Genomic DNA, 12,293 nt, shown 5'->3' with positions numbered 1-12,293 from the left:
GTAATAAGTCCATACCAATACAAAATATTCGAGATTAATAGTTGTTTTTTTATCTTAAAATAGATTGGATAATCTACCCTTTTATCTTATCATTCCTATATTCCCCTAAATATAACAAACATCTATGACCCAATTAAACAAAATCCTCCCACACCCCTCTTGGAAATGTGGGCATCGTTTTCTCCAAACTGCTTCTTCCTGTCTGTGGATGAGGTATCTTTAGGGTCCCTGAGAAAATCTGAGATAATGGCAAAATCCTGAGAAGACCATCTATAGCCTTTGTTGATATATATCACCTATCAAGATTCAGAAGGTCTCCCTTGATCAAATCTGATCCATATTAATCTGGAATAAATCCAAAGCCTCTTTTCTTTTTGTTTTCTGTGGAAACAAAAGCAAAACCTCTTTCCCAATGTAACACATTGTTTTTTTTTTTCTTTTTAAAGTTTTGAGGCATTCCTAAAATACCTAGATTGGTTCAATTTAGCATCCCAGTTCACAATCCCATGTCTCCTAGCAGCTGTCTTTTGCTTATCAGCATTCAAAAAATTAAAAATCAACACAAAACATACAGGATCCAGAATCACTGTGTATTTCCCATCTCTATGTGACTTATTCTTAAAAAGGTCCTGAGTTCAATCCACAGCAACCACATGGTGGCTCACAACTATCTATAATGAGACTTACCATCTTCTCTGAAGTAGACTGGTGCTGCCATAAGCAGACATGTTTCATTGTCATTAAAAAAAACTGTTATTAAAACATCTTAAATGTCATATTCTGTAAATCTCTGAAGTGTTTGAAGATGACCTGTCTATCTAAAATAAATCTCCGTTTGACCTTGAAAACATACCTAACATGTCTACAAGTTTGATTGTAATGACTACTAACTTGTATTTCTTTATATCCTAGTTAATTTGTAATAATAACTTTCAAGAACTAGCAATTTGTATTATATTTTTAAATGAGTTGTATAGGTACAATACCTTGAACAAGATTAGAAATGTATGTCCAGTATGTTCTAACAAAAATAATCTTAATTTTGTATCAATATACAAAGATCAATACCAATGTAAACATTTTAAAACTAGTAGTTGTTTTCTAAAAGTAGATTCAATAATATACCCTTTTATCCTATCATTTCTATGTCTTTTTTCAGAGTAGATTCAATAATCTACCCTTTTATCCTATCATATCTGTATCTTTTTTCCTCAGACTAGATTAAATAATCTATTTTTATCCTATCATATCTGTATCCCCTTATTTATTTTTCTTTTTTTTTTCAAACAAGAACCCTGAATATTGTTGCTATGACTTATTGATAAATAAAGCACTGATTGGCCAGTAGCCAGGCAGGAAGTATAGGTAGGAGTAACAGAGAGGAGAACTGGGGAAACAGGAAGGCAGAGAGGAGGAGATATCAGCCTGCCATCCAGGGAGCAGCATGTAACAGCACACAGGTAAAGCCACAGAACACGTGTTGACATATAGATTAACAGAAATGGGCTGAGTATAAGTGTAAGCTAGACAATGGTAGGCCAGAGCAAATAACCCAACAGCTTAAATAATATAAGCATCTGTGTGTTTATTTTGTAAGTGGGCTGTGGGACTGCGGGGGCTTGGCGGGACCTGAAGAGATGCACTCCAGCTACAGAATATAATCTCCTTTGTCTAGTTTTTTTTCCTGATCATTACCAATACAGCTTGTAACCAACCACCCTAAACAATGACAAATATCCATAACCCATTGAAAGACAAAACAAAACCCAAAAACAAAACAAAACAAAACAAAAAAACAACACACCCCACCTCTTGGGAATGTGAGCATCATGTCTTAAAGTTATTTCCTGCTGTCTGGGGGAAATGGCATCTTTAGGGGATCCTGTAAAGAAAAATCTGGGTTAACTGTCAAGCCCTGGGAGAGGCAGCTGTATCATTTGTTATCCGGTCTCTGCATAATGGGAAAGTGCAGGGCTTGTCTCAAGTCCTGACTAGAGTAGTCTGTGAGACTTATCATCTCAGCTAGCCACCTCGAAATTGTCCTGAGCAGTTTGTAGTCCAAAAGCCAATCTTTGGGTGGTGTTTTTCAGCTCAGTGGCTTTATCATAGTCCAGGGGTAATCCTTGTTGTACTATCCCATCACCTTTTTAGAGACTTCAGAGATCACATTGGGTTCTTTAATTGCTCTGGGAAGGAGTTTCCTCCATGATGACAGGAAACAATGGAACTGAATTTAACATAGGGGCTTTTGAGAGGTTCCCCAAGGCATTTCTGAACAGCAAGAGGTGACCTTGAATGTCCCTGTTGATCTATATTCATTAGTTCAATGTCTGCCTTTGCCACACCTTCTGCATACTCCAGAAGGAAGGGGCATTCTATTGGAATTATTTTTTAGAAAAAACATTGTTCCTAGGAATGCCCTGTTTGCAATGCCTTTTTAAGTGACCTTGTTTACCACAATTGAAACATTTGACATTTTGATTTTTCTTCAAACCTCTGAAAATCACCTCTCCCATCCAAACATCATCATGGTTATGAGATTCAATATTGATTGTACCTAAGATCCATTCTTCTAAGGGTGCTGATCTTGCCTTTACTGGCCTAATTACCCTTTCTGCATTGTGCATTAGCATCTTCAAAAGCCAGAGATTTAATTATTATTTGTCTAGCTTCTGAATTTGGTATCATTCTATTTACTGCTTAAGTCAATCTTTGTGAGAAATCAGTGGAGGTTTCTTTTGGGCCCTACATGACTTTAGTAAATTACTCAGTTTTCTTTCCTACCTCTTCAATTTTGTCTCAAGCATTCAAGGCTGCTGTGTAGCATAAAGCAGGTTGTGGTCATCATATAGAGATTGCCTTTCTTCATTAGCATAATCTCCCTCTCCAAAAAGTTGGTCTTGGGAGATTTCCATACCTCTAACCCTACTTCATTGTTCAATGATCTTAGCCTCATCCTTTCACCAGGTCCTCCACTGTAATTGAGGACCAGGCTCTAAGACTGCTGTAACCAAGTCTCTCTAGTCTTGAGGGACAATTCTATTACAAGTTGACCAAGAGTTTAACATCTGCTTCATAAAAGGTGAGTGCATGCCATATGAAACTATTACTTTCTTGAATCTCCTCAAAGCCAACATTTGCACAGGAGTCCAGTCAGCTCTTATACAGTCTGAGGGATATGCATCATTTGGCAGTTCCTGTAAGGTTACTGGATAGATTAAGGTTGGCTGTTTGAAAGCCTTTAGGATGTTTCTCTGCAACCTTATAATGCAATGCTGAGATTGGTTCTCCTTTAAATTCCTCTTTCTGGGTCTGAATATCTCTATGATCTGTTTTAACATGTTTTTCCAAAACTTTTATCTTGACACTCATATTAATCAACTTTTGAAATGATGAAACAAAAATGATCAAACAGATAATATTTATAGTTGACATTACATAAATCCCATCTTAATTAATTATCCTCTCATTTAATTGCTTCATTTTCAAACCGACTAGCATATTATCAAACAGAGACCTAACTCCCTCCATTGTAAAAATGTTTCCCATTTTTTTAATGTGGGAAAAAACTCTCTCTTTCAACTAATTCCTCCCCTTAAGAATTCCCAATTGTTTCACCAAATCTGCCAATAATGACGATTCAGATGTGAGGCTGACTGCCTCTGCGTAGAACAGCAGAAGCCTGAGTGGATTTCAAGGCAGCTATCTAGTGTGGTAGCAGCCCACAACCACTGGGAGAGAAGAAGCCAAAGAGCCAGCTGTCGGCACAGGGGAATGTGCAAAAAACGGCTAACTACTGTGGCTTTTGGAGCCCCAAAGCCTGTGAAATCTGCTGCAGAGAGGCTACAACAGAAGAAAATCCCAGACCCCCTCAGAAGGCTTAGGGAAGCAAAGGAATATCTAGCTGTGGGGTAGTGACTCTGGCCACATGTAACTCTGGACTGAGCCGGTGGCTGGACAAGGCCACAGGAAAGCATCTTTTTTTGTGAATTCATGCCCCACAAGTTGGACATCAGATGTGAATTGATCTTAATAACAAAAACCCAGAGCCAGATATCAGGGTAAATACTGAAAGATCAGAGACACAAAGGAACAAGCCACAGCCACCTCACTTTCACCACAGCTGGTTTTTCACCATTGTCTAGATCAAAACCCTCATGATCTACTTATTTCTGGAAAGGCCCATAGACAGGTTAGTACTTTACTAACCTCCAAGGGCATTTCTCAATCTAGACTCAATGTTGTCAGGTCCATTGATAAACATGCAACCACCCCCACTGTCTATCCACAGATTTCTTCATCTTCAGAACTGAAGCTCTGGGCCAGAGATGTGGCTCAGCCAATAAAGGCACTTGTTACACAAGACTGGAGACTTGAATTTGATCCTCAGGACCTATGGAAAGGTAGCAGGAAAGAACCAACTCCTTAAAATTGTCCTCTAAACTCCACGTGTACTCACACATTAAGCACACACACAAACACAATTTAAAAGAAAAAATTTTAAGATCTGTTTTAGACAATAGCTCCCCATTCCTCACTCCATTAAGCTAATAATAACAGCTGTGTTTACATGAATTTACGTAGTAGAAGGTTTTATTTTTATGGATGGCTTCTTTCACCTCTGGTTCATTCACAATGTATGCAGCTGATGTTTGCCAGCATTTATGGTCTCAATATTACATACAAATTTTAGGAATTCTGGAATCTAGTAGGAATTACATTGAGTGCTTACTTTCCCCAGAACTTCCTTCCAACCCGTGAACAAGGCAAGCCTTCCTGTTTTAATGTTCTCTTTAAAATTTTACTTCTTGCCAGGAGGGATAGTGGGGCACGCCTTTAATCCCAGCACTCGGGAGGCAGAGGCAGGCGGATCTCTATGAGTTTGAGGCCAGCCTGGTCTATAGAGCAAGTTCCAGGACAGCCAGAGCTACACGGAGAAACCCTGTCTCAATCCTGCCACCCCTGAAACCAAACCAAAACCAAAATCAAAACCAAAACAATTTTACTTCTTTAATGCATTCCACTTACATATTATCCAGTCACTTCTGATTTTGTTGTTGTTGTTGTTGTTGTTGTTGTTGATTGTTTGTTTTCCCCCCCAGAGCTGAGGACCAACCCCAAGGCCTTGTGCTTGCTAGGCAAGCACTCTACCACTGAGCTAAATCCCCAACCCCATGATGGTTTTATAGGTTACTGTACAAACATTTTATTCATTGCATATGTGTGTGTACACGTCTGTGTGTGTGAGACCACTTCAGAGGGGAACAAATGCACATGGATGCATGTCCTCATTTCTGTGTGGAAGCCAGAGGTCAAAGTTGAATGTCCTCTTCAATTCTTCTCCACCTTGTTTGTTTCAGTCAACTTGGAGCCCACTCATGAACTAGACTGGCTGGCCAGCAACTGAGCACCTCCCTTTTCTGCCTCCCTAGCACTGGCATTGCAGAAGTGATTGGCGAGTCCAGATGCTCCAGAATGAGTGCATGTCCTCATGCTTAGACAGCAAGCACCATACTGTGAGAGGCACTGCCCTGCCCTGAAATACTGGCTCTCTTTGATGCTATTTTATATATAATACTGCTTGTCATTCAGTTCTCAGATGGTTCCAGATGCTTTGTTGTTAGATGAAGAAAGAACAGGCGGTTTTCTTGTGTTGACTTTGTATCTTTGCTGAATTTGTTTGATGTTCTCATATGGTATTGTGAAACCTCCCTGTTTCCTACACACACAATTATACAATCTATGATCAATGATTATGGTCTTGCACCTACCTGGGATACATCATCTCAAGTGAGCCGTGGCCTTGTGTCTTACAGACAAGCTCACTCAGACCAAGAGCCTCCACTGTGTCCACCATATTCCATTTGAGCTCAGGTTCTCAGGGGACTGATGACCTTGCCCCAGTTCCAGCAACACCTGGAACCTGATTTGGTGGCTGCTTGGCTGTGCCACACCCCACACCCCCTGTACTCTGTTCTTTGTTACCTGAAGTCATGAGCCTATCTTGGTTCCAGAACAGTTTCAGCCCACTGACGACTAATTCTACAACTTGGTATCTTGGAATTGAGATGGTTCAAAGTCATGATCTAGCTCAGCATCTCCTTTGTTTCCATTTTAGGAATAAACAAAACATTCATCCAGAAATTATGTGACATTGATTCTCAATACTTTACATTCTTTATATACCAAGTGTACATCATCTCAAGCATTGGAGGAGGAGGACATGCCAAGAAACAAAGGGTGAACAAAAGACAGAGAACACCCTGTGACTAGTACCTGACCTAACCTAATCACCTCCAGAGACTCTCTGACAGTTGTTGATATTTTCTCAATTCTCAGATCTGATGGAAGAAGAGCCCAGGTTCAGAGTCTGGATTTCCTGATCATTTCAGCAAATTCAAACCAGTCCACCAGACTCCACAGGCTGTAGCCACCTTACATCTGCTGCCCCTCACTCCCACAAAACCATTCACTGGCATTTACTCTTAGAGCCAGGTGGTATGGCCTGCGAACTAAGTGAGCCTTGAGCCTCCAGGGTGGTTGGACCCCAGGCTGTGGCATTGTCAACAAATCCCTCAAAATTGTTCCTATGTGGCATAAGGAACAATACCCTCTCCGTCCCTATTACGATAATTGTAGACACAGGGCTCCACCCACCAAGAAGCAAAGGTGTATAAAATTAGACACACTGGCCTCCATGAGAAAAGCACCTGGACATCCATAAGGCCTCCCCAGGAATCTGTGACAGTTTTAGACCATTATTCAGGTTTCTCCAATTGGAGCTAAGAGGTCCCCAGGCTGTGAGTTTGGCCTTCCTCATAGTTGAGTGACCTCACATCTGTACTCATGGCTCCCCAGGATGGAGCTGCCTTCCTCACACTGCCTGTCACTCATCCTCATTGGCTAGACACACACGCCACTTCATGGCCCTTCCACACAGTGATAGTGCCTGCCGAGTTGGTCACACCTCATGTCCTAAAGCCAAGTGTTCATGAAGCTTCACAAGAACTCAATCCATTCTGAGACAGTGTGCTCAGGGCCCCAGAGCTCTGCCTGTGTGGCCTATCACTGACTGACTTCTCTATACTTTGTGAACCGGAACCTTGAGGCAGAGTCAACTGGTCATCTTTCCTCTGTGCTCATAGTGCCCAGGCCTACACAACCACAGTGCACAGCTCCCTGTGGAGCAAGTGATGTTTCTCCCCTGGATAAGCACCAGAGAAGAGGTGAAGGGCAGGAACCTCTGAGGCTGACTTCCCCTCACCCATTCTCACCCCTCCCTACAAACCCTGGCTGAACAGTAAACACAGGTACTTGGCTCAAGGCAGAGAACAAAGTGCAGCCTTATCCCCTTCATAAGGGACCGGGTGCCCAGTCTGTCCATAGAGTGTCTGTCCTGATCTCAGGTGTCTGGAGCAGGTGTTCCACAAACAGCCTGGGAAGCAGTGGAACAGCCATGGCGCTATTGATTGGAGATGGCCTGTGGTCTGTGGTCATATTCACGGCCGTCTTCCTGTTTCTGGTGGACCAGATGTACCGACGAAAGTTCTGGACTGCCCACTACCCTCCAGGCCCTTTGGCACTACCTGGGCTGGGCAACCTGCTGCAGGTGGACTTTGAGAACATGCCTTACAGTTTGTACAAGGTGAGACAGAGGTGATGGAGGGGGGTAGAGATCATGGTGCCCCTAAAGCCACAGGATTGACAGGAAGATGGTCTCCAAGAGGAGAAAGGCTGAGTAGTTTCCTTGTGGCACTGACTTCTGGGTCTGAGGACACTGTGGACTTTCTAAGAGCAGAGCTCAGTATGCAATGCCATGGAAGCAGGCTGGAAGTCTGGTTGGACAGGGCAGAAGTTGGGAAGGCTCCAGGTCCCTTGTGATCCCCTCAGTGGATGTGGTCTCAGGGACAGAGGGGAGGAGCCAGGTTCCAGTGAAGCCTGTCAGTCAGGAAAGAGAAGTGGGGTGATGGCTGTGTGTGCTCTAATCTCTTGCTGCTGTGTGGACTCAGGCTTTGTTGCCCATTTTAGGAACCCGAATTTCCCTTGTATGATGGGGTATGAAGGGGACAAGGACTTTACTCTGGCAGGTCACCCCTGAATGACCTCATCTACTATGAGAAATTTGCTTGATTTAGAAGAATGGATATCCCATTCACAAGGTGCCATACCTCAGCCTAGAGATAGAGGTCAGTGATAGAACATTTGCTCAGCAAAGGGCAGGACAAAGGTTCAGTGATGAGGACATACACGTGTGTTCAAGTTTGTGTGCACAAGCACACACACACACACACAGAGAGAGAGAGACAGAGAGAGAGACAGAGAGAGAGAAAGAGGCAGACAGAGAGAGAGACAGACAGACAGACAAACAGACTCGTGTGTTGAACTTTGATCTTCCAGTCTGCTGGGGACCTCCACTTCTTAAGTGCTCTGTCCCTCTCCTTCAGCTTCAACAACGCTATGGTGACGTGTTCAGCCTGCAGATGGCCTGGAAGCCCGTGGTCGTGATCAACGGACTGAAGGCGGTTCGGGAAGTGCTGGTCAACTGTGGGGAGGACACCTCTGACCGCCCGCCAATGCCCATCTATGATCACCTGGGCTATCGGCACAAATATAAAGGCAAAGAGCTATCCTGGGGATGAGGCAGAGAGAACAGGGCTTGAGGAGCCAGGGACAGAAGATGGACAGGACCTAATGGAGGGATGTGTTCAGACATTGCAAGGGGAAGTCACTGGAACGGAGGGTGGAGACACTGAAGTGCCATGTGCTGCCATGTGACAGCAAAGTGCTGGGACACTGGGGGCTGAGACTGACCACAGGGAAATGTTGGGAGCAGAGGAGTCAGCACAGCCACATGTATCCTTAGTAACACAGATGTCTCTGCAGGTGTTGTCTTAGCACCTTATGGGCCTGAGTGGCGAGAGCAGCGGCGATTTTCTCTGACCACCATGCGAGACTTTGGCCTGGGCAAGAAATCACTGGAACAGTGGGTGACAGAGGAGGCTGGCCACCTCTGTGACGCCTTCGCCAAGGAGGCTGGTGGGTGATGGGTGAGATGTAGAGATGTGGGCAGGCACTTCTGAGCAATACCATGACTTGTTTGCATCTCTGCTTCCAGCACATCCCTTTAATCCCACCAATCTCCTGAAAAAAGGTGTATGCAATGTGATTTCATCCCTCATCTATGCCCACCGCTTCGAGTATGAAGACCCTTTCTTAAACAGGTTGCTCAAAACATTACAGGAAAGTTTGGGAGAGGACTCTGGCTTCATTGCTGAGGTATGAGTCTCAGGGCAATGTGCATGGCCACATCTGTGCTGTAAAATCAGAATTATGATTTCAGGGTGAATGGGGTATGGTTTTGTTTGATAGTCAAATGCAGGAGGAAAAGCCTAGACCTTGTCAAATCTCAGGTAACAGTAGGGGAGGAGTGGACAAAGGTCAGGGGCTCTAGAAGGAGTGACCTATGCCCTGTGTGTACATGGAACCTGCACATCCTGTTAGATTGGCAGGGTAGTCATTTGATTCACCTTGGGCTACAAGACCGCCTAGAGGCTGGAACGGAGGAAGAAGCAGGTTCTAGGTGGGTATAAACAGACTCTGAGTCATTGTGGAAGAGGCCAGGACCTGAGACCTGGTCCAGGAGAACAGTGAGCAGAAACAGCATGCAGGCGAAGGAGATAGATGGTCAATGGGTAAAGGGACTTACCAAGTAAGCCTGGAGATCTGAGCTGGATCCCTGGCACCCATGGGGGAGATAGATCTTACTCTACAAGTTATTCTCTGACAACCCAACAGGAGCCATTGTGCACATGTCTGGGTGCACATGTACACACACACACACACACACACACACACACACACACACACACACGATTCTTCATTAGCAGTAAAAGCAACTAAACTGTTGTGTTTCTTTCCCAGGTGCTGAATGCTGTCCCAGTGCTTCTTCGCATCCCAGGGCTGCCTAGAAAAGCCTTCCCCAAGCTGACAGAGTTCATAGACTCACTAGATAAGATGTTGGTTGATCACAAGACAACCTGGGACCCTGCCCAGCCTCCCCGAGACCTGACAGATGCCTTCCTGGCTGAGATAGAGAAGGTGAGGTCAGCCATGGACATGGGATCAGTGTCTTTGGGCAGAACTGTTCTGTGAGTTGTGATGCCAGGAGGGTGGAGTTTACATGTCACCCATGGACCCAACACCTGGGGTGCATGACCACAATGGTAGATGGTTTGGGGATTACTGCCTGTGTTTTTTAGCCTACCTTCTCTATCTGTTCCAGGCCAAGGGGAATCCTGAGAGCACCTTCAATGATGGGAATCTGCATGTGGTGGTGGTTGACATGTTCATGGCAGGGACAGTTACCACATCTACCACACTGTCCTGGGCCCTGCTGCTGCTGATCCTGCACCCGGATGTGCAGTGTGAGACTGGTTGGCACTGGGAGGGAGTGTGAGGGAAGAAAGGTAGAAGTGCTGGAGAAGCTGGGGGCTCCAGCATCAGCTTGACCCAGACCCCCAGAAGTCTGATGGGAGTCTTACCTCACCTATTCATTGACTGGGAGAAGATCAGGGAGGAGCCACCAAGGGACTGCATCACTGACAGGATGCTGTCCCTCCAGGCCGCGTCCAACAGGAGATTGATGAGGTCATAGGGCAGGTGCGGCATCCAGAGATGGCAGACCTGACCCGCATGCCCTACACCAATGCTGTCATTCATGAGGTGCAGCGATTTGCAGACATTCTCCCAGTGAATCTACCACATATGACATCCCGTGACATTGAAGTACAGGGCTTCCTCATCCCTAAGGTAGGAACGGGGTCTCTTGTCCCAGGATCACCACTAGGCAAACAAAGGCTACTAAGACCAAGACCAGCACATCCTGGATTAGCACATGATGATGGGTCCAACCTGGTTGTGAGTATATAGCAGCCATTGCCCAGGATCCCCCAGGGAAGAGGGATGTCCAAGAAAATAAGCCACAGGGATTTTAGAGAGCACTACACACAGAGACTTGATTTGGGTACCCATGAAAGCTTTGTCACAGGGCCTTGACTGGTACCAGCAAAGGTACTGAGAGGCTCTGAGGTTGAGGTGAATGAAAGAATCCAGTGTGTGCACAAAGAGGTTGTGCATGTGAACTTGGTGACCAGGATCATGTTAGCCATGTCCCAGTCCATGTTTACACCTTTTGTCTGCTGCCAGGGAACGACCCTCATCCCCAACCTGTCCTCCGTGCTGAAGGATGAGACTGTCTGGGAGAAGCCCCTCCAGTTCCATCCTGAACACTTCCTGGATGCCCAGGGCCGCTTTGTGAAGCATGAGGCCTTCATGCCATTCTCTGCAGGTCCTGGGGGGGTGCCTGGCTCCATGTCTCTTCCCAGGGGACCTTGGAGGGTGGAGCACCCATCAGGCCCCAGACTGACTGAGCCCCTCTCCCACCCACAGGCCGCAGAGCATGCCTGGGGGAGCCTCTGGCCCGCATGGAGCTCTTCCTCTTCTTCACCTGCCTCCTGCAGCGCTTTAGCTTCTCGGTGCCTGAAGGACAGCCCCGGCCCAGCGACCATGGCATCTACGCATTGCCAGTTACCCCAAACCCCTATGAGCTGTGTGCAGTCCTGCGCTAGCTCGACTCTCCCAACCCGCTCCCAAGCTTGTGCTAACTGATGTCCAATAAACCTGTTCTGAGGCTGCCACTCATTCCCAGGCCAACCCCCATCCTTGTGTCAACTGTGTCAACAAGACAACAGTCTATAGTCAGTCTTCCCCTCTGCCTCAGACCTGCCCTTAGATCACCTTTAATGCTGTGAGAAAAGAGTTTACTGAGCCAAGTGGCACAGGCCTGCAGACTCTCATGAAGGAGTCCAACGCAAGAAGATTGCAAGTTCAAGCCTGGGCTTCTTAAAAAGATCCTTTATCAAAAGTGTTGGCAGGTGGAGATGGTCATGAGGTGATTAAAAAAAAGGGAAGAGGGAATGAGAGTGGAAAAACATTGTGATGAAGTAGAATATCGTTGGAATTTTCTTTAGGCCACCACCCAGCTCCCAAATAGTGACAAGGAGCCTTATTATTAATTATGAATACTCAGCCTTAGTTTAGGCTTGTCTAAAGTTCTTTTAACTTAATTTAACCTGTTTCTACTCATCTACATTTTCCCTTGGAACTTTTTAACCTTTCTTTCATTCTGTGTGTCCTATTTCCTGCTTCCTCTGTCTCTGGCAGGCCCTTGAGGTATTGCTGTTGTCTCCTTTTCTTTCTTCCTGAGCCTAAATTCCTCTTCCTTCTTACTCTGC

General features: G+C 45.3%; 1 protein-coding gene across 1 annotated transcript; it reads left to right on the top strand.

Moving 5' to 3' along the window:
* Positions 1–7,456: 7,456 nt before the first annotated feature.
* LOC118597121 (cytochrome P450 2D20-like) lies at positions 7,457–11,711 on the top strand. Its single transcript, XM_036208394.1, has 9 exons — positions 7,457–7,645; positions 8,445–8,616; positions 8,884–9,036; positions 9,116–9,276; positions 9,922–10,098; positions 10,283–10,424; positions 10,622–10,809; positions 11,206–11,347; positions 11,449–11,711. The coding sequence occupies exons 1-9, from the start codon at positions 7,457–7,459 to the stop codon at positions 11,625–11,627; spliced, it is 1,503 nt and encodes a 500-aa protein (XP_036064287.1). The 3' UTR covers positions 11,628–11,711.
* Positions 11,712–12,293: the final 582 nt, after the last annotated feature.

This window comes from Onychomys torridus, chromosome 16 (assembly GCF_903995425.1).
Source record: "Onychomys torridus chromosome 16, mOncTor1.1, whole genome shotgun sequence".
Classification (NCBI taxonomy): domain Eukaryota; kingdom Metazoa; phylum Chordata; class Mammalia; order Rodentia; family Cricetidae; genus Onychomys; species Onychomys torridus.
This window is presented reverse-complemented; position numbering and strand designations above follow the sequence as displayed.

Excerpts from the sequence above, each read along its gene's own strand:
- LOC118597121 (XM_036208394.1), top strand. The coding sequence starts at position 7,457 with ATGGCGCTATTGATTGGAGATGGCCTGTGGTCTGTGGTCATATTCACG. Across the intron at positions 8,617-8,883 it reads CTATCGGCACAAATATAAAG|GTGTTGTCTTAGCACCTTAT; the intron begins GCAAAGAGCTAT and ends ATGTCTCTGCAG. Across the intron at positions 10,810-11,205 it reads AGGGCTTCCTCATCCCTAAG|GGAACGACCCTCATCCCCAA; the intron begins GTAGGAACGGGG and ends GTCTGCTGCCAG.